Consider the following 23,045-nt stretch of genomic DNA (forward strand, 5'->3'; position numbering starts at 1 on the left):
CAGACTGAGAGTCTTAGAGTTAGAGTTTAAACATCCCGCCATCCATAAACTACATTACTGCTTAAAAGATGATGAGAAAAATAAAAAGACCACTTCAGTTTCTGAATCAGTTTCTCTGATTTTGCTTTATATATATATATACACAATATATATACACAACCCTTCTATTATGTTTATTTTTCAAGAACAGCAATGGTGTATGTTTAATTATCTAATTAATATCCAAAATAATAGTGATCTAAAATAATAATTATATAAAAAAAAAAAGCAGTGTGAATATTTTATTACTAAATACAATGCTAATTATTCTATCAATATTTAGTGCAATAGTGTTCCTTACCTCTTACAGGTAATGATTAATTAGGATAATTTACTCATTTAAAAAAAATAATAAATAAAAAAAGACATGTTCAAACTTTTTTTTAATGTTTCACTACTTTACTACTTTTGAAAGACCAACATATTAGACATAACAGCTTTACATAACATTAAAACATAACATTGAAATTTGTTTTTGTTCATTGCAGGGGGTTATATGTTGATTACACTAATTAAGGCAAGCAGAAGAAGTTTTATACTGAAAAAAACACCTTTAACTATTTTTCCTAGATCTTCAAACTTTAAAACGGGTCAATTTAAACCCGTAACATAACAGAAGGGTTAATTGTACTTAAAACATATTGAGAAATGTCTACATATACAGATTGATGTACTTACTTAGATTATATTAAAAGTACATTAACATTTTACTTTTTAAATGTTTGAAAGTAAACTTTGATCATATTTTTTTTAAAAGTTCAATATAGTGTATTTTTAAATAAATAGACTACTATGAAGTACACTTTTAGTTTAATGTAATTTAATATACTTCTAAAATACTTATTTACAAATTTACTTTAGTACATTTTTAGCAAAGTGGGTTAAAAACAGCTGTTATAGTATTTCACTTAAAGTATAATGTATCATGTAACGTTTAAGCTTTTTTAAATTTAATTACAACATTTAATAAACTTGTAACAGACTAAAAATTGTAGTACAGTATATTAAAATATATTTTTATACCCAATGAAGTATACTAGAAGTGCCCTACTTACAAAAGACAAAAACAAGAAGCATATTTGTACTCTAATGTAAACAGATCACATATATTTAACATCAATTTTAATATACCTGGTGTATAATAAATAGTGATACAGTTGTAATACTCATTAAATATATTATAATTTTACTGTAAGCATATTCAAAATATGGGGGTAAATACATGAAGTAGTTTAAATATTACTTAAATATATTTAAAATAGTTCCATTTTAGTACAGTTAAGTTCACTTTACAATTTAAGTAAGACTTTTATACTATTTTTATACTGTAATTAAAGTATAATAAGTACAAAAAAAGTTGCTCAATTTTAGTACTCTTTAATTATACTGATTAATAATACAGTGGCTACAAGAACACTTTAGTGCACTATAGCATAATAATGCTTAGTATAATTTAATCTACTTTGTTTACTAGGGTACCCCGGTGAAAAAATATATACTTAATTGTACTTAAAACATTTTAAGAAATGTCTAAGTATGCAGTAAATATACTTATAAGTACAGACTGATGTACTTACTTAAAATATATTAAAAGTACATTAACATTATGCTTCATCAAATGTTTGAAAGTAAACTTTGATCATACTTTTTAAAAAGTACAATATAGTGTATTTAAAATAAATAGACTATTATGAAGTACACTTTTAGTTTCATGTAATTCAATATACTTCTAAATATACTTATTTGCAAATATACTTTTTGTACATTTTTAGCTTAAAGTACAATGTATCATGTAACTTTTTAGAAAGTAAATTAAATAACTACATTTATAACATTTTTAGTAAATTTGTAACATGCTAAAAATTGTAGTACTGTATTAAAATATATTTTATACCCATTGAAGTATACTAGAAGTGTGCTACTTACAAAAGACAAGAACAAAAAACATATTTGTACTCTAATGTAAATATATTAAAATCAATTCTCAGTACATTTCTAATATATCTAATAAATAGTGATACAGTTGTAATATTTATTAAATGCATTGAAAATGTATTAAATGTAGTATAAATGTAACCTATTATATTTGAAATAGTTCCAATTTTTATACAATTAAATAAAAAAAGTACAAAAAACGTTGCACCATTTTAGCACTCTTTAAATAAACTGATTAATAAAGTGGCTACAAGAACAATTTAGTGCACTATAGCATAATAATGATTAGTATCTACTTTTTTCACTAGGGTATGTTTGAGTAAAATGAACACTGTTGGTTCATATTCATAAAGTTTTAAGAGTACAGAAAACAATATTTGGTGAAATAACCCTGGTTTTTAATCACAGTTTTCATGCTTTTTGGCATCATGTTCTCCTCCACCAGTCTTACACACTGCTTTTGGATAACTTTATGCTGCTTTACTCCTGGTGCAAAAATTCAAGCAGTTCAGTTTGGTTTGATGGCTTGTGATCATTCATTTTTTTTAATTGATTATATTCCAGAGGTTTTAAATCTTTAGTAACTCACTGAAAACAACAAACAAACTCAACAGCAAGAAACTAAAAGCGCCCTCTATCGGACCCGCCGGCGGGCCTGTTCTGACTATGTAAAGTGGAATGCTTAAAAACGTCAAATTTTGAAAACACACCCACCAACTAACCGACTCATATTTCTTAGTAATACTTTGACTAACTGCATGCACATTTTCAGCCATCTATAAGGAACCAGTCGCCAGAAAACTCCTACTGAAAACAACCTGTTTTTTTTCCCACATTATTTACATGGAGAACACGCCTCCTCAGCAACTTTAACCTTGTACAATATTATTAGTATATAAAATAACTTTAGATTTTATTACAGAAAATTCACTTACTATCACAGCATCCACAATACAGCACTGAAACGCAGATATAATATCAAAAAGATCCTTTATTCGCCTGCTCACTTCTCTACACAAACATGCGCTTAGTTTCAGCGCAACCGGACAGTAATATTCTCATTCTCCCAGCGACCACGCAGTGTAATGTTTTCACGTAAACTTGTACGTGAATACCTACAAGCTAAGGATGTCTTCCTCTAGATTCTGTGGTTTTTATTGGTCCATAAACGACTGTTTTTCTTGAGTGACAGTCTTTTGCACCAATGGCGCGAAGGCTGGCTCACGTTGGTGTTTAGAAGCGTCCAATCAAATCAGGTCATAGCCTTTCTCAAGGGTCACAAAAGTGATTGACACCTGTTTCAACCAATAGTCCACCCTCAGATGAAAACATTGATACGTATTTTGCCCTGATTGGACTCCTATTGGCTGGGGGTGGGGCATGCCAAACCGTCACCACGTGGTGCGCTGTCACAGAGCGCAGGCGTGTAATTTTGTGAGTCATTTTATCAAAAAGAAAATATTAATATTGCTTTTAAATGGACCTATTACAAACAAACAAAATATCAATATTGTATAGTGACATATTTTTTCTATTTGTTATTAGAGAGGGTAGGGGTCTTGTATCTTTTTATTTTTTTGTAATTTGTTTGTCAAGACCTTAATAAATCAGGAAATTAATACACACATTGTAAATTCCAAATATAACAGGCCCTTTTTTATTTTACATTTTCTTCTGCGTTTGATTTTCTCAAATGGAACCTAAATAATAAAAAATAAATAAAAGTCTGGAAGTGAATTATTGTTTGGTCCCAAGTGTCTACTTCAGATTAAGCCCTAAATGGTCATTGTTCTATATGTAAAACCTAAGGTATCCAGTGTTATAGCGTAGAAAATTTGCATAATATTGGATCTGCAATAAAATGTTAATTAATCTCCTCAGAAACAATTTAAATGCTCAGAAAAACATAGTTCTTCATTTTACTCAGCACACAAATTGTTTAATTTTATGTAACTATGAGCAATAAAACATCTTAAATGATTTAGAAATACTCACAGATTCCATTAAAGTCCTGATTTTGCACTGAAGCCTGAAGAAAAGCAGTTTTGCCAACTTCCGGTGCACCAATTATGCCAAAGGCTTCTCCAGGTGCTGTTAATTAACTCCACTTACAGTAGAAAAGCTGTTTGGTAATGTAAAAGCATTCAATTTTAAAGTTCAGCCCAGAATTCAGTCCGCTTCGGTTTTAAATTAAACAAAATTTAAACAGTGATTAAAAACTATAATTAATTGATAAATAAATGTATTTATAAAAAATCCATTACTGCTTAAAAGATAATGCTGTTTAGCAGTGCTTGATATAGCATGATTTATATAAAATACTATACGATTTATAGCCTCACTGCTATATTGCTAACTATGAAGATAGGCTAATAGAATACAGAAAACAACCGGAAAAGTACACCTTGAAATAAATGATGTGATATTGCTGAAGCTTGTGGAAATGATGCAACTGTGTGATCATTTTTGGGGTGTATATATTTAACTTTACCTAAGACAGATACTGTATGTAGTCAGTTGAAGTCCCAGTTGTCTTTATCAGTCTTTCATTCATTTATTTTAGGTAATGGTCCAGTCCACTTGTGCACAGTCACCGATGCCATGGCATAAAGCATGTTTTCTACCAGCTGAGCACCACTGCCACCCAGTGTGGCTCTAGAATTACTACAGTACTATTTTAATCTGCAGCACTGACACCATGAGGTACTGAAAATAGCATTCAGAACAGAGAATGTGGACAAGAATGCAGCTGTGGACCACCTACATGAACACAGTACTAGTCAAAAGTGTTTTTTTATTTTTTATTTTAGTCATCCAAACGATCAAGAAAAACATATGGAATTATTTCTTAAACAAAAAAGTGTTAAACAAAACAGAATATGTGTTTTATATTTTAAATTCTTCAAAGTAGCACCTCTTGCTTGGATACAGACAGTTTTGCACATCTCTGCTGCATTTTCTCAGTCAGTTTTATGAGGTAGAGTCACCTGGAATTCAGGTTTTCAGTTAACAGCTGTGCTGAACTCATCAAGAGTTAATTACTTGAATTTCTTGTCTCTTAATAAAGTGTTTGAGAGCATCACTTGTGAAGTTGTGAAGAGGAAGAGTTACAGGTGTACAGTGAATAGTGAATATTTGAGTAATGTTCTAATCCAGATTATGAGAGGCAAGGACTACTCAACTAAATAAAGAAAAAAATACTTTAAGAAATGTCAGTCAGAAATACATATACAGTAAAAATGTGAGACGGGTGGTTGTGTTGTTTTTAGTCAGCAGTGTTTTTTTTATCTTGGAATTCTCCCATGGAGATAATTTTCACCCAGTCTCTTTCTTATTATTGAATCATTAACACTGACCATAACTGAGGCTGTAAGTGAGACCTGTAGTTCTTTAAATGCTATTCTGGGTTCTTTTGGGATCTCCTGGATGAGTTGTTCATGCCCTTTTGGAGTAATTTCAGTCAGCCGGTCACTCCTGGGAAGGTTCACCAGTGTTCCATGTTTTCTCCATTAGTGAATAATAGTGAATCACTGTGGTTCTCTGGAGTCCCAAAGCCTGACTGATAGATGATCAGGGACTTTGTTTTCTTATCTGTTTTTGATATTCTTCAACAGATCAGGGTATAATAATAATGTGCTGTTTTTTGAGATCTTTTATCTGCTTCACGTTGTCAGACAGGTTCTATTTAAGTGATTTCTTGATGATTCTACAGGTCTGGCAGTAATCAGGTCTGGTTGTGGTTAGTAGTGAAATTGAACTCAGCTTTACAAAAGTGTGATTAATCACAGTTATTTTTATTAAATCACAGTTAATTTATTTTCACAGAGTTAGGATAGTTTGGATATTTTTTTCCCTTAATGAAATAAATCATCAGTTATATTTATCTGATACTAAAGCTTGTTTAATAATCTGAACATCTGAAAAAAAGTATGACAAATGCAAAAACAAAAGAAATCTGTAAGGGGGCAAATACTTTTTTACGCCACTGTATGTATGTACAATGTATATATGTATGTTTGTGATAATAGATCACGTAACATTTGTAAAAACACCACTCTTGATATTGGAACATATACTATGTCACATATTGCATTTCTATGTAATTGTAGACCACCTTTATGAATAATTTAAAGACAGCAGATGACATTTTCATATATATTTTTATTACTACAGTTTGTGTCTCAAACATTAAAAATTAGTAGTCAAAAACCCCCAGACCCACAAATCAATACATTCATAACAGCTTTCCATCGCTCTCAAAAAACCTGTAGCTTCCCTTCTCGTACCATAATCACAGCGAACACTTCCTTTACGGCTGAGACACTGTTATCATCATCACATAATCATTATAAAGTAAATAGTTACCTTTAATGCAATAGTTTCTACGCTAAATCTCATGGCATGCACTATGCAATATGAAAATGAACATCTCAGTGTAAAACGTGTCCTACATAAAAAGAAGGGATTCATATTGTGTGTCATTTCTTACTTAATACCTTATTCCTTTAATCATCACAAATTCCTTATGTCTCTAGTGCTTCATTTACTGTACCTTCCAACAACCAACTACAAAACCCCAGAGGAGAAATGGTACCCACCACAGGATCTGTTTAACTGGTTATATGGTTATACATCATCATTAAAAAATAGTTGCACCTAGAAGGTTGAAAATGTTGAACTCTTTTTGGCTAAATTACTTTAATTCAGCCACATTGGAGGGGTTTTTTTTTTGTTGTTGAGAATAAACGTCCTGTTTAAGATCATCCACAGAAATATTTTTAAGCCATTCAGTAATGGACTTGTTTGTGTGCTTTGGGTCATTGTCCTGCTGCAGAACCCAAGTACACCTGAGCTTGAGGTCACACACAGATGGCGGGACATTCTCCTGGTAAACTGTAGCAGAAGTCCTAGTTTCATCTATTATAGCAAGTTCTCCAGATCCTGAAACAGCAAAGCAGCTTCAGACCATCACACTACCACCACCATGCTTTTTTTTTTTAGTATGATTTTTTCTGAAATTTACCAGGTTTCTGAAATCTAGAAGGTTGAAAATGTTGAATTGCTTTACTATTTATACGGAAGATAAATGTTAACGGAAACAATACATGATTAAAAGAAAGATTTAGACTGATATAACCAATATTTATTGGGCTACACATACAGAAGTAGTGTTTGATGCACGTGTAACGCTGCTACGGAGTTGTGGAGGTTCCTAATGGAGACCAGTGATAATCCATCCAATATAATCAATCTGTGTCTTGAAGACATAAATGTCTTGCATCACCAGGCCTAACCCTGACTGAATATGTGTGGGATGAGAATATTGGAGCTATATGGGAGAGATTATCACAGGACTCCATTAGGAACCTCTACAGCTCTGTAAATGCCGAGACGTCTACTGAAACGTCTGGCATGTTGCTTTGGTACACATCCGCTAAACTCTACTTTAGTAAGTGTAGCTCAATAAATATTGCCCATATGTGTTTAGATTTATATTCATTTGTTGTTATAAATTAAATATGACATCCATATTCTTTTTGAATTACATTTTAATGCAACCCTTTAACCTTCTGCAACCTTCTTGCAAGTGCAACTATCTCTTTGATGATGATAAATTTATACATTTACCCTTTAACTTTACAATTTTAGTTATGGGTTTGAGTTATGGGTAAAGCACAAGCCTCAAACAGAAGAAGTCATGTTTGTTTTTGCAATAGCGTCTTCCACAGTAAGAGCAGGGGCAATGAAACGTAAAAAAAAAAAAAAAAAAGGCGTAACACTGGCGTGATGGAGCGGCATAAACCATGCACTGAGAAATGACACAGGTGCTTTTCCAATCTGTCATGCAGTCATCTCCACCATAACTCTCGCCCCGGGAGCCGCATGCACTGCCGAATGTAGCACAGGGCAAATATGAGCGATCAGCATCATCACCTTCTGCAGTCTGGAGAAGCATCTGAGCGAAATGAGCACATGCATCAAGCAGCCAAAGCTCTTTTTCCAAAATCCAGGGGGAGGTGCTTAGCATGAGATTGAAGGAAAAACATCATTAATGACTAAAGACCAATACATTTCTATGATTTTTTTTCATTACTTTTCCATGCCTTCAAGGCAAATTGCCATAACCATAACATTTTTAAAACATCAGTGCAGACATGGACAGTAAAATAAAAAAAAAAAATAACTAAAACTATAATTTAGATTAATTAAAAGTAGGTCTAAAATTAATCTGATAAAAGGCTGACTCACCATTTTTAATATTTCAATAAAATGTGTGTCAGATCCTGAGAGCTCCATTGTGTAGGGTTAAATTACTAAATTAACTCTAAGCTGAAGTATTTGTAGCTCTAAATAGATAGATTTCACTTCCATCGATAAACTGAAACTCAAAGATTTTAGACCAAATTTCAATGACTTTTCCAAAACTAATCCAAGCATGGAAATTCAAATTCCATGACTTTTCTAGGTTTTTCATGAGCCTATAAACCCTGTAATGACTACATTTTGTCTAATTTTATCCCATTTTCTCTTTTATCCCATATTTAAAAGGCCTTATACTGCACTTTTCAAATCCAGCTGATGCAGCATCATGATGATGGGTATCATCACAAAGCACTTGAAGGAAAGTGCCGCATCCCCAGCTAGGGAGAGCATGCGGGCCAATTGTGCTCTCTCTGACTCCGGCTGCTGATACCAAGCAGCATTAGCTGGCAATCCTCGGATCATAGTGGCTTTAAAGCACATAGGGGAAAGCTACGCATCCCCAGCTCTGATACCTCAGTTAACAGATGCCTGTGCTGACCAACATCACACAGTAAGAGTGATGAGGGGAAAGAGAGAGCGCCACCTACTGTACTCAATTGGGCTCTCTCGGACTCCGGCTGCTGATGCCAAGCAGCATGATCTGGGATTCGAACCAGTAATCCTCGGATCATATTGGCTACATTTTTTTAAACAATGTTTGAATAATACCATATGAGTAATACATTAAAATAGATTCTAATTTAGACCATTAAACAATTTAATATGAACGTTTTCTTAAAAAAATACTTTTTTAATCAAGCTGTGTATTGGTAAGAACTTGGCGATATGATACGTATCATGATACAGGAGTTACAATTCACTACATACTTAGAATTATATTGTGATAATGTAAGCAATGGGATTTTAGGAATATTAGGAAAACTCACATAGTATAAAAACACTCATAATTATAAAATCAGAGTAAAATCATTTAAAATAAAAATCGACTTTGAATCCAAGAATAAGCCAATCATCAGTGGGCGGGGTTTAAACACTAAACTAACATAAACTAAATTAACCACTTCTGACACCAATTTTTACATGTAAACTACTTTGGTACAGTATTGTAATACAAAATATTGCAATATTTCAATATATTGATATTTTCTAACACTCTTTAACACATTTTAACTGAGTTTAATAAAAGAAATCCTGCTTATCTACAATGCAAAAACAGATAGACTCAAATATCACAGCAGAACCAATCAGAATTTCTGTTTTATGGAGGGGCGGGACTTTTCTTTGCACATGCATCAAGCAGCCAAAGCGATCCACTCCCAAATATATGGAAATCAAACCTGCAGGTCCAGAGATTAGGGTGCTGTTTAGTGTGATTTGTACCATCTCTCCTGTGGATACCAGTCCTGTTTCTTTCCACACAGACACCATAGCATATAGCATTTAGCATATAGCATTTAGCATCCCTTTCATCTCTCTTTGTCAGAACCGCTGTGCCTCACTGTCCGTCGCTGCTCCAGATAACTCAATTTCTTACAATTTATAACATCCCGTGACAATGTTGACACATGTATAGAAACCCTCTCAAGTTCCAAGTCCAAGACAGGTCCATAAATCTCTGCAGTGGAATGAGCTGCATGTCTTCATTCATCATCTTTGATCTTTATCTCATCTTCACCTGTTGAAAGATTTCATCTGTTGAAGCCTTTTTCATTCTTTCTTTTTGTTCCTTTTTTACACCCTGGTAATCCTTGTAATCAGTAACCTTTGTGGGCTTGAGTCACGCCTATGATAGTGGTGCCCACTTATGGCCCCATTTAGAAAAATAACATTTAATAATAAACTAAAATAAAATGTTAATTTTCCACAATTTCCTATTTTCCAACCCACTCACTCACTAGGACTTCCCCTATCACTTGCAATGCTCCCAACACTAGTTGGGAGATATACTCAGATATACAGTACTTGAAGTCAAATCCCGCCTTTTTTCCAATTGCCGCCAATCCATTGCAGCTATTGACAGCTATTGCTAAGTTTGCAGAAGAAAGCGCCAGATCCCCATCTTTGATACATCAGCCCACAGATGCCTGTGTATCTTCTACCCACCCAGAGAGAGCGAGAGAGCATGGCCAGTTGTGTTCTCTCTCAGACTCCGGCTGCTGATGCTGAGTCCTAATTTCTTTCTACTAAGTAAAATTGCATGAAATTTGCAACTCATCTAATTGTGTAGACAGGTCAATAAATGTAACTGGTGATCAGGAAAGCAACTTGTGAATAAACTGTGCACATGCAATCATTAGTTCCAGTGTCCAAATGTTCCACAGATGCACTGTGCAATGCACCGTGTTACTTCACTACTTCAACGCGCTGGTTCAATTTATTTCTTTTTTTTTAGGCATGGTGTAGTTTAGTACATCATGGAGCCAGGCCTCCACACTTTGGGTTGCAGGCCCATGTTGGATGTGCTGAATCGGGGTCTGGGCACCTGCAGGTTCTGGCTGCTTCCAGACACCGCAGAGCGCCCCCTAGTGGGTGACAGGGGGCTCAGCTCAGGGGCACTTTTGAATTGCTTTGCTGCCTGGAATGGAGCATGGGCTTGCATAGGTGTAGGTGCTGGGATGTGAACTGCATTGGGCACAGCGGCAGTGGAAAACTGGGGCAGTGCTGGCAGCGCCGCCGTAGGGGCAGGAGGTGGAGGAGAAAAGGGTGCAGCAGGCCGTGGAGCAACAGGAGGCGGTGAACTGAGGTCAGATCGCCATAGAGGCTCAGCCAAAGTGGTGGCAGAGCGAGGGACGATCACTGTTGGCCTCAGGGTGGTGGGTGCTGACATTGGGGGTGGTGTGGAGAACCTCTTGATCTCGTAGACTCGAGGAGATTTGACAGGGACTTGCTTTGGTGAGATCAGGTTGCTGCCGGCTGTGGCAAATCCATTTTGTTGTTGGTAGGTTGAAGCTGTCTGAGGTACGCCTCCCCCATAACTGAACAAAGAGCTGTTAAGCTGGTAAGGCTGTCTGCTCATGAAGTCCAAAGCTTTGATGCCTTGCTTGTTCTGGCCAGGAGCTGCCTTGATTCCGCTTCTTGGAGGTTCATTAGCCTTATTGCCTCGCTGGGCCACTGGGGGGCAAGACGGGGACAGCAAAGGGTTATAGCTTATTGGAGGAGGGGCACGGACATTGGGGGAGTATTTCCAGTTAGAAGAGAGCGAAGGTGTTGGAGATGGCTCGCGAGGCTGAGCTGGAGATTTGGGGTGCTTGTCTACCACATATCGATCCATGCGACTTTGCCTTCGTGCAAACAGTTCGGCTCCTTTACCTCCCATTTGAGGGATCTCGGGGGCTTTGTGTGCCGGCTTTGGAGCCACCGGTGGCGCCATTTTACCCCTTTGGGCTTGCATGAAGTTGCAAGCTTCCGCACCCAAGTTGAGGAAGTCCTCTTCTGGACCAGACTCAAAGCCGTGCTCTGCTCCGGAGCGAGACCTGTCGTCGAAGTTCTGCACGAGAGACAGCAGCTCCGGGTTGTAGGACACAGGCTTCTTCTCCTCAGGTTTGCTGAACATGGGTTTATTAGTGCTGCGCCGACGAGCCTCCTGCAAGATGCCCGTGCGAGTAGCTGGCACAGAGATCCGCTGCTCTCGAGAAGAAACCACTGGGCCTGAATTGGAGAGGGGATATTGCTGGGGCACGGGGGTCACTGCTGTTCCGGATGTAGTAGTTGCAACTGAGATATATGGGTTAAAGGAAACTTTGTGGCTTGGCGATGGCTGCATGTTCTGAACCTGAGGAACATCTTGAGGAACTGTTGGCGGAATTTGCAGAGGGGCAGGAGCTGGTGCATAAGCTGGTGCATGAGCTAAAGCAGGAGGGTGGGCAGTGGAGGAAGCAGTGTAAGGGGAAAAATAGGACTGTGATGGCATTGAAGCTGGAGGTGGAGGATGATATGGGGTGCTAGCCATGGAAGAAGAAGGAGGAGGAGGAGGACTGAAAGTTTGTGCTGCGGGCGTAGAATAAGGTGGAGTTGCCATAGCTGTAGCTGGGTTGTAGGGTGGAGCTGAAGCAGATGTAGGAGAGAAGGGAGATATTCCTGAACCTTGTGGAGAAAAAGGTGGGTAGTTTATTGCAGGAGGAGAAAATGGAGGGGAGGTAACAGAAGAGGATGGAGAGAAGACTGATGGAGGGCCACTGACTGTGGCAGGTCTGGGTGGGATGTACAGGGAAGAGGTGGAGATTGCTCTCTTTCCATCAGAGCCACCAGAACCACCAGGGCTGAAAGGGGCTGCAACAGACGCCACAGACACAGCTTGAGCTTGAAGTGGGGCTTTCTTGGCAGTGTTGGGCCTGAAGATGACTGGAGCTGTGGATGCTCTATGGCTGATGCAGCCTGGGGCGAATGGTTTGGCTGTTCTGTTGTGGATAGAGTTGCCAGACGAAGGGTCTGATTGCTCTGGTAAAGTTCCTGTCATGGGGGTTATTGAAGTCTGGCCTGGTGAAGATAGCACCATGCTGGTTCTGCTCACCACCATGGGTTCACCATTCACCATGTTGCTGTTGTGAGATGAAAATGGAGTAGCCTGTGTAACTGGAGCAACTGGTGTGTACATCATCATATTATTGGGCTGCTGCTGGGGCATGGGGGCCGGCGTCAGGGTAACAGGTGTGGATGTATGCTTCTCAGCCCTCTTCCTTTGTTGCTCAAAAAGTTGTGCCCCTTTTCCAGAGGTGGCACTCAGACCAGGGCTTCCCTCTGGGTCTTCGTCAGTTACCACGCAAGCTGAGGTCCTCCTGTCCAAAATATCCAGGTAGCCACTGTCCCAGGTAGGATCCGGCGCTGCAGAAAAGCAGTCCTCGTCCAACTCTGACTCGCTGCCCGGGAAAAGACTCTCGTCTTCGGTCTCTCCTTCTGTATTGCTCAAGCTCTCACCGTCTACGCTTCCAAAGCAGGTAAGTGTGTACTTCTTTGCGCGCTGACGGCGCTTCTTGAACATAAGCACACCTTTCGAGTGAGGATTTGGAGCGTCCGTCAGAAGTGAGGCAATGGTGCGGCACTTGGTTCGGGCCTCCTTCACCTGCTTGTCCTGTACACTCTCGCTCCGGTGAAGCTCTGTGGACGAAAAGGAGACATTTAGAGATATATTTTTATATATTTTTTTTTACATTCAAAGGAACACTTGATTACGGTAAGGATATCTGCAGATTCTTAATCTAAAAACAACCTTAATGTCTCATATTCATCTAGTATGAATGAGCCCTGTGAGATGGCTTCTTTGGGTTCCTGTTTTAGGCTGTTTTAGTTCAGTGGAGGAGTGGGCGGGGAAAACAACAGTATTACTTTTTGGTCTATTTTCTTTTATTGGACAATGCAGATAGCAGAACAGTTTCAGATGCAGCATGCTTGTTAATTCAAAAAGTGCAAGTACTAAATGGTTTCAAGTGAAATTATACCTTTAAAATTCCTTCCTAAAAGTCTTAAAGATGCCACACGCAATTTCCAAATCTTATTTGCCAGTTTGATTACTGACTTAGAAGCAGAATTAACTAAGCAATACCGTGCAGTGACGTTGAGGTGTTTAAAAACTCCAGCAGAACTGCTGTATCTAATCCACTCACTCAAACCAGCACAACACACACTCTCACCTCATACACCACCACCATGCTAATCACTGCTGTATCTGATCCACTCACTGTACCACCAGCTCAACACACACTAACACCTCATACACCACCACCATGCTAATCACTGCTGTATCTGATCCACTCACTGTACCACCAGCTCAACACTCACTAACACCTCATACACCACCACCATGCTAATCACTGCTGTATCTGATCCACTCACTGTAACACCAGCTCAACACACACTAACACCTCATACACCACCACCATGCTAATCACTGCTAATCACTGCTGTATCTGATCCACTCACTGTACAACCAGCTCAACACACACTAACACCTCATACACCACCACCATGCTAATCACTGCTAATCACTGCGGTGTTCAGAATAACCACCTAAATAATAATAATAGCTGCTCTGTGGTGGTTTTCTATCCTGTCGGTTCTGAGTATTAAAGAACAGGCTGAAAAGAGGAGAATAATAAAATATACAGAGAAACAGGTTCAGAACTACAGTCTGTAATTATTATACAACTACAGAGTGTCCTATATGATCAGTGGACCTGAACAAATGGATAATGAACATAAAAATAAGGTCATAATGTTGTGCTTGATCAGCCTACGACAGCCCTATTGAGCAGGTTTTTATAATGTGAGATTCAAAGTTTGAACGCTAGGTGTCGCTATGACACCTGCGAATGCAGAAAATTTCAGGCACATTGGGAAAATTATTATTTTTTTTAGTTGAGTTCAGAGTGAAGTGTGTTTAATATGTTTAATTTTCAGGAATAAGTTGCCGTAATGAAGGAGTATAATAATATTAAGAGACGTTATGAAACGAAACATCAATGTAAAAAAAATCTCAGTTTACACAACTCTGTCAAAGATAGATAAAGACAGTAACTTGTAAATAAAATGATGTGTAAATGATTATAATCAAGAATATGTATTATTATAAGTAGTATAATTCTTCATTTGTTTTATTACAGAGTCTGTGGCCCATGACTGCACAAAAAAAGTTTGGACACCCCCGGTCTATGACATGATTTCATGTGTTAAGCAGCCAAAATGACTATTATTCAGGCTTAAGAACATCATAGATTCTGTCCTGATTGGATCACTGAAGGTCACTGACTGAACTAGATAATGACAAAGAGAGATATGAATGCTAATATTCTCCCATGAGCCCACAGGCATCCGCGAGGCTCAAACGCTCAACGTCACTCGTGAGGAATGTGTGATTCTCATTACAAGATTCTGTCACAAGAGCTAATTAGTGCTAATCACGGCCGGGTGTTTAGTGACCTGATGGATAGGATGTTTGAGTAAATTGAACATTGTTGTTTTATTCTAAAAACTACAGACAACATTTCTCCCAAATTCCAAATAAAAATATTGTCATTTAGAGCATTTATTTATTTGCAGAAAATGAGAAACGGCTAAAATAACAAAAAAGATGCAGAGCTTTCAGACCTCAAATAATGCAAGGAAAACAAGTTCATATTCATACAGTTAGTTTTAAGAGTTCAGAAATCAATATTTGGTGGAATAACCCTGTTTTTTTTCTTTTTTAATGCATCTTGGCATCATGTGCTCCTCCACCAGTCTTACACACTGCTTTTGGATAACTTTATGCCTTTACTCCTGGTGCAAAAAATCAAGGAGTTCAGTTTGGTGGTTTGATGGCTTGTGATCATCCATCTTCCTCTTGATTATATTCCAGAGGTTTTCAATTTGGTAAAATCAAAGAAACTCAATTTTTAGTGGTCTCTTATTTTTTTCCAAGTCTTTTGTCATGTTCTGCTGAAGATAAAACTCTGTACTGACTGATATACAGCACAGTCAAAAGTTTGGACACACCTTACATTTTCTAAATTGTAGAATAATACTAAAGTCATTCAAACTATGAAGAAAAACACATGGAATTATTTAGTAAACAAAAAATGTTAAACTCTTTTAGAACCTCTTGTTTAGATGATCAGTTTTATACATCTTGGCTGGGTTGTCTCAGTCAGTTTTATGAGGTAGAGTCACCTGGAATTCAGGCGTTCAGTTAACAGCTGTGCTGAACTCATCAAGAGTAAATTACTTGAATTTCTTGTCTCTTAATAAAGTGTTTGAGAGCATCAGTTAAAGTAAAGTAGTGAAGAGGTAGAGTTACAGGTATACAGTGAATAGTGAATATTTGAGTAATGTTCTAATCCAGATTATGACAAGCAAGAACTACTCAACTAAGAAAAGGTTTAAAAAATGACTTTAAGAAAAGGTCAGTCAATGCGAAAGTCAATTTTAAGAACTTTTAAAGTATCCTGAAGTGCAGTCGCAAAAAAATGATGATGATGAAACTGCCACTGAGAAACCACAAGTTAATAGCTCCCCAGATAAGATCACCTAAAAACTTCTTCGCAGAGTATTTTGGTTTGTTTAACACTTTTAAGTTACTACATGATTCCTTATGTGTTCCTTCATAGTCTGGATCATTTCACTATTCATTTAGTTTGTTCTCATTCACAAGATAATCTCACAACTACAGGTCTGGGTATCCCCAAGCGATCTCTGAAGCAATAAATCATGGTAGCTTTACATACTGTTGTCCCATGACTTTTGGCACATCACTGTATATGGACTAAAAACAGAAACTGACAGTGAACCATACACAAGCCATTTGGCCATTTGGTATTTATCCATTTTTCACACATACATGCTTTCACTTTTTCACAGTTTTATTTGAGTTCTTGCCAAAAATGGTTTTATATCTCCTCAGTTGTTAAAGTTCTGTAACGAGACACTGTAATGCCGTGAGGAGATGCTGAAAGCATGTCTGGCACAGAAATGCCTTCACTACAAATAGCCCAGCACATACTAACAGCAGGAGAGAGTGACCTCTGAAAAGCTTTTACCCTCAAACACAAAATGAGTGAGGACTGTTTCCACATATTTAATTCTACTTATCAAAAATGTGTCCAGTACCAGTAAAAAGTTTGGATACTTCTTCTCGTTCAGTGTTTTTCAGTCCTGAAAACGGTTTATTTGGGTGGGTAAAGCGCCTCCGCTTATTTACAGTAAGCTTAGATTTCCAATATTTTGTCTAAGGGTGAGTTTTGAGTGAAGTTTCTCCAGCACTAAGGCTGGGTGCAGCAGCATTAGCACTAGCCGCTAATCGCAGCACTAGTGGGACGCAAATGCTGCATTAGACTACTGAATCCTAAGTGTTCCGGTAAGCCAGGGCACTATCAGCTATCTATCCATCTATCTATCTATCTATCTATCTATCTGATCTAAACCTGATGAACTGAGATGGTGATTTAATTGGGATGAGCTGGAGCCTCTTTCACCGCGTGAAGGAAGGAAAAGCAGCAATTACTGTTCAGCACCTCCAGGAACTCCTTCCTTTAAGACTGCTGAGAAAACTATTCCAGGTGACTCTCCCTCATGAAGACACTGAGATTAAAATCTCACCAAGAGTCTGCAGATCTGTCCGAAAAAGATAATGTGATTCTTGTTTAGAAGAATCTGAAGTATAATTCTAACATATTCTGTTTTTTTAACACTTTTTGTTAACAAAACAATTCAGTGTGTGTTCCTGTATAGCTTTAATATAGTCTTCAATATTAAATTTACAATGTAAAAAAAAAATCATAAAAAGAAAGAAAACGCATTGAATAAGACGAGGTGTGTTATTCTAATAATAATCCAGTCCTTTTATACTCATATATATATATATATATATATATATATATATATATATATATATATATATATATATATATATATATATATATATATATATATATATGAGTATAAAAGGACTGGATTATTATTAGAATACTATAATTTAGGGTTATCTTATAACCTGTATATTTCTGTTGTACCATATTTTTCAGACTATAAGACACACTGGACTATAAGGCACATATAATAAACAATAAACATCTATTTTATGGTCTATTTTCATACATAAGGCACACCAGATTTTAAGGCGCATTAAGTGACACTAGTAAGGATGCCTACATCAAAGTGAACAAGGGCGTCGCCATGTTTCCCTTCTAATAGTGAAGCTGGCGGGGAGCCTAAATAAACTCTTAAAATTCTTAAATAAAAACATTTTCTTTTAAGTCAAAGAGTGCTGGATGTTAATCTACACAGATTTCTTTCTTTAAAACTGTTTATTTGGGTGAGTAAAGCACTTCTGTTTATTTACAGTAAGATTAGATTCCCAATATTTTGTTAATCCCAAGATTAAGTTTTCAGTGAAGTTTCTCCAGCACTAAGGCTGGGTGCAGCAGAATTAGCATTAGCCGCTAACCGCAGCACTAGCAGGGCATAAATTCCCCCTGATAACGCTACACTGAGGAACACTGAGTGATCCGGTAACCCAGGGCGCTTTCAGCTAGCAGTTTTTACCACGTAGCTTGTTTTAACACAGTAAACACACAGACTACAGTCCGATATACTCGCCTCTGAACAGCAAAAGAGCTAATGCAGCGGTTAGCGGCTAATGCTAATGCTAATGCTGGTGCACCCAGCCTTACTGCTGGAGAAACTTCACTAAAAAAACTCACCCTTATAACACAACACTGTACTTCAGCAGGGTGGTTTACTGGTTCTTAATATCTGACTGGTAGAATTCATACATAAGTAGCATTATAGTATTATAAGGTGCACAGTTGATTTTTGGGAAAGTTAAAGGATTTTAGGTGAATCGTGAAAAATAAATTGTGAATTTATTTTTTTTTCCCCAAAATATAATTAATGCTAAATACTAAATAGACTCAAGTCGAATTATTAAATATCAGGTCATATAAAAACTCTAAACAGACAGTATCAGCCCAACAAATCAAACAAGCACAGCCAAAAACATCCAAACTTAAAGACAAAAGCACAGTAAATTACATATCTATTTCTTTTAAAAGGCATAAAGCATCCTCAACACACTTCCACATCCAAGGAGATATGTTCTATTCAATGGCAAATATCCATTTAAAATAAATTCTAGGTCCAAGACCAGGCTTAATCCCCATCCCTCAAAGTAATAAAGAAGTCCACATAGGCTTTACCTGCGTAGACAGCGGGTACTACATGTCCAGCCTCAGCAGGCAGTGTGAGGCTCTTCATGTTGGCCAGGAAAAAGTCAGTTTGTTCCCCCACCTTCATGCCAGCATCGAATGGAAGGACACACACTCACATACTGGTGGAGAGCAGCCAGCAATCCCTGGGAACGTTGCCCACATTGGTCCCGAAACGCTGTGGTCCTCGGCCCCGGGCGAGACCTTTTAAAGACCTTTTGTCTAACCACAACACCCTGCCCCAGGCCCAAAGAAACCCCATTATGTCACTGGACCTATTTCAGTCAGTGAGGAGCACTGATGAGCACTGCCCACCTGTCTGGACACACCACCACCTGTCTGCTCGGCCTGCTCAGTAAGACCCCACCAGCTTTAGGACTCCAAAGACTCCACGGGGTCGCGATCCCACATGAGCACAGCCAATCACAAACCCCCCGATCTATTACGCTTCACACGTTTACAACCTGGCCCTGAGTTTTGTCAATCAAGCTAAGGAACAGCCAATAAGGGAGTGGACCATCTTTGAAACCAGAAGGTCAAAGATCTACTCCTTGCATCACCAGTTAGTTAGTTGAACTGTTGGACACCATTGAATTTCCATCTTTGTAATATTAATGGATCCGTCTATCAGTTATTTTTAGTCATCCAAACTATGAAGAAACTCATAATAAATCATGTAGTAGCTTAAAAGTGTTAAACAAACCAAAAAAATACTCTGTGAAGCATTTAGGTGGGCTCTTATCTTATCAACAGAAGTAACTCTTTGGGCCATATTTTAGCGAACTCTAGAGCATCTGTGAATTAAGGATCTAAGTTGATATCAAGAGGGTGCAAAATTCTCTTAATTAATCATGGGTGTGGTTAATTTTGGGCAGAAAGTGTGTGTGTGTGTGTGTGTGTTTAATGAGTGGGGGTGTACGAGTGCTGGGAGCACCTATAGGAATGGACTGTTGACTGTTGATGATTGACTGTTGTCAGGGTTTTAATCAGTCAGTGGAGCTCCTGTATTTTCACAAAATGACAGAAATTTACCTGAACACACCTCCTGCCATCTGCAGAGCGCTAAGGAACTCTTGACGAGTTCAGCACAGCTGTTAACTGAAAGCCTGAATTCCAGGTGACTCTACCTCATAAAGCTGACTGAGAAAATCCAGCCAAGTCTACGTTCACATTACAAGCCACACTTCCCAAATCAGATTTTTTGCTTAGATCGGATTTAACTTATCTTGATGGTTCACATTTACAAATGTAAGTGATCTGTATCTGTGTGTAATGTGAACGAATCTGTCCCTGAAACTCCTCACATGCTGCACACTGATGTGTGTATAAACGTCTCCTTCTTCACTAACAACAAGAAAAACTCATATTTGGGAGACGACTCGTAGCTTTATAAAGGGAAATTGATGAGTTAGCAGCTCATATGTGGAGCATCTTTTGCTGGAGTGGAGAAACAGTAAACAGCTGGTCTGAAGTTCATGCTCAGGCTAAGGAGGTGAAAAAAGGACAGGTGGTTTGCTTTTGCTGTTTTTTTTTTGCAGCTATAGCTGCACAGCTGCACCAAGAGATGTGCGGGCATGAGAGAGAAGCACGTAGCGCTAATGCTTATGCTAATGCGTAAAAGCTAAAAGACACATGAATTCACACAGCCATGAAAAAAAGATCTGAGCCACATTGAGCAAAAAAAAAAATCTGATTTTAGTCATTTAGATGTTTTTCTTCATAGTTTCATGTAGATATGTTTTTCTTCATAGTTTATCTATAATCTATAATGTAGAACATTTTAAAATAATGAAAAACATTGAATTTAAGGTGTTAAATTGTGTTAAAGAAGCAAATTCATCACTTACTCTAATCAATCCCAGCTGTAGTCATATATATATATATATTCTTCTGTTCCTCGGGATGCGGCACATCAGCAGTATTCCCTCTTCCCGAACCTAAACTGAACCCCATACCCAACTGCTTCAAAGGCAGTGGGCATCTGTACCCCTCTCTCATTACCAGACCAGTATATGAATGTTCTGCCATGGTATCCCACTAACTCTACAAACTGTGTGACGAATCTAAATCCAGTAACGAGGGTACACACAACTTCCTGAACCACATGAACCACAGAACAGCTCTCATATACAGTACAGCTCGTTAAAACAAGGTGACCCAGGCTTAGATGTGGACAGCGTGCCATCTGCAGAGCGCTGGGCCCGTCCAAACACTTCTGACAGGACAGTTAGCACCTTACCGACAAGATATACTGGCTCTGCTGTACTGGCTCCAGCATATCTGCGATATTTTAATATAGCACTATGAGTATAAATATGAGGTTATGTAACTATTTAAAGTGGTGGTACACTTAGGTCTGTTACGATGATCACACTATCGATTTATCAGACAATAAACACTCACCAGCCACTTACAGGGTTTGTACAATGAAACTGAAACACCTGATATTTTAATGTGTGAGGTTTCATTGCTAAATTGGACAAACCTTGAGTATTAAGGTTCAATTAGCAGGGTAAGAGCACAGTTTTGCTCAAAATATTGCAATGCACACAACATTATGGGTGACATACCAGAGTTCAAAAGAGGGCGAATTGTTGGTGCACGTCTTGCTGGCGTATCTGTGACAAAGACAGCAAGTCTTTGTGATGCTTCAAGAGCCTCAGTATCCAGGGTAATGTCAGCATACCACCAAGGAGGACCAACCACATCCAACAGGATTAACTGTGGACGCTGTAAGAGGAAGCTGTCTGAAAGGGATGTTCGGGTGCTAACCTGGATTGTATCCAAAAAACATAAAACCACGGCTGATCAAATCACGGCAGAATTCAATGTGCACCTCAACTCTCCTGTTTCCACCAGAACTGTCCGTCACCACAATAAATTATTGTGTTCAGTTTCATTGTCTAACCCCTGTACTAACACTTAAAGGTAAACCTATCTAACTGCTCATTAACATGAATGTTGAATCAGCCAATCACATGACAGCAGCTCAATGCATTTAGGTATGGAGACATGGCCAAGACGATCTGCTGCAGTTCAAACCATCAGAGCATCAGAATGAAGAAGAAATATGATTTAAGTGACTTTGAACGTGGCATGGATTATGGGACCAGTATTTCAGAAACTGCTGATCTACTGCAGGGGTGTCCAAACTACGGCCCGCGGGACATTTGCGGCCCGTTTCCTTTTTTGTAGCGGCCCGCGAGGTATTTTAGAAATAGAATGAAAGTTGGTCCGCTGTTAAGCAGGTTTTTATAATGTGAGATTCAAAGTTTGAACGCTAGGTGTCAGAAACTGGCCAAAGAGTCTAAAAGCGGAGAGAGTGCTCAGTTGTAGCGCAGAAAAATGGGCCAAAGAGTTTAAAAGCGGAGAGGGTGTGCAATTGTAGTGCAGAAAAACGGGCCAAAGAGTCTAAAAGCAGAGAGGGTGCGCAGTTGTAGTGCAGAAAAACGGACCAAAGAGTCTAAAAGCGGAGAGGGTGCCCAGTTGTAGTGCAGAAAAACGGGCCACAGAGTCTAAAAGCAGAGAGGGTGCGCAGTTGTAGCGCAGAAAAAGGGCAAAGAGTCTAAAAGTGAAGAGGCTGCGCAGTTGTAGCGCAGAAAAATGGCCAAAGAGTCTAAAAGTGGAGAGGCTACGCAGTTGTAGCGAAGAAAAATGGCCAAAGAGTTTAAAAGTTGCTGTAATTAAGGAGTTTAATATTAAGAGACATCATGAAATTAAACATCAATTTGAAAAATGTTTGTTTACACAACACTGTCAAAGATAGATAAAGATATTAAGTCAAGTAAAATGGTGTGTAAATGAAATAATCAGGAAAATTTATTATTTAAAGTGGTCTATTTCATTATTTTTTATTACAGAGTCTGTGGCCATTGACTTCAAATATATTTGTCCCTCTGGCCCCCAACAAAAAAAGTTTGGACACCCCTGCTCTACTGGGATTTTCACGCAAAAACATCTCTAGGGATTACAGAGAACGATCTGAAAAAGAGAAAATATCCAGTGAGCTGATAGCCGTTCTGTGGGCACAAATGCCTTGTTGATGCCAGAGATCAGAGGAGAACGGCCAGACTGGTTCCAGCTAATAGAATGTCAACAGTAACTTAAATACAAAAACTCGTTACAACCGAGGTC

General features: G+C 38.1%; 1 protein-coding gene across 1 annotated transcript in view; it reads right to left on the minus strand.

The window, feature by feature from the left end:
• Positions 1-6,115: 6,115 nt before the first annotated feature.
• synpo2lb (synaptopodin 2-like b) overlaps positions 6,116-23,045 on the minus strand; it is a 35,888-nt gene continuing 18,958 nt past the window's right edge. Inside the window, exon 4 of the mRNA XM_007259725.4 lies at positions 6,116-13,332. Within this exon, the coding sequence (XP_007259787.3) occupies positions 10,643-13,332 (2,690 nt within the window). The 3' untranslated portion in view covers positions 6,116-10,642. The remainder of the gene's footprint in view (positions 13,333-23,045) is intronic.

This window comes from Astyanax mexicanus, chromosome 15 (genome assembly GCF_023375975.1).
Source record: "Astyanax mexicanus isolate ESR-SI-001 chromosome 15, AstMex3_surface, whole genome shotgun sequence".
Classification (NCBI taxonomy): Eukaryota; Metazoa; Chordata; class Actinopteri; order Characiformes; family Acestrorhamphidae; genus Astyanax; species Astyanax mexicanus.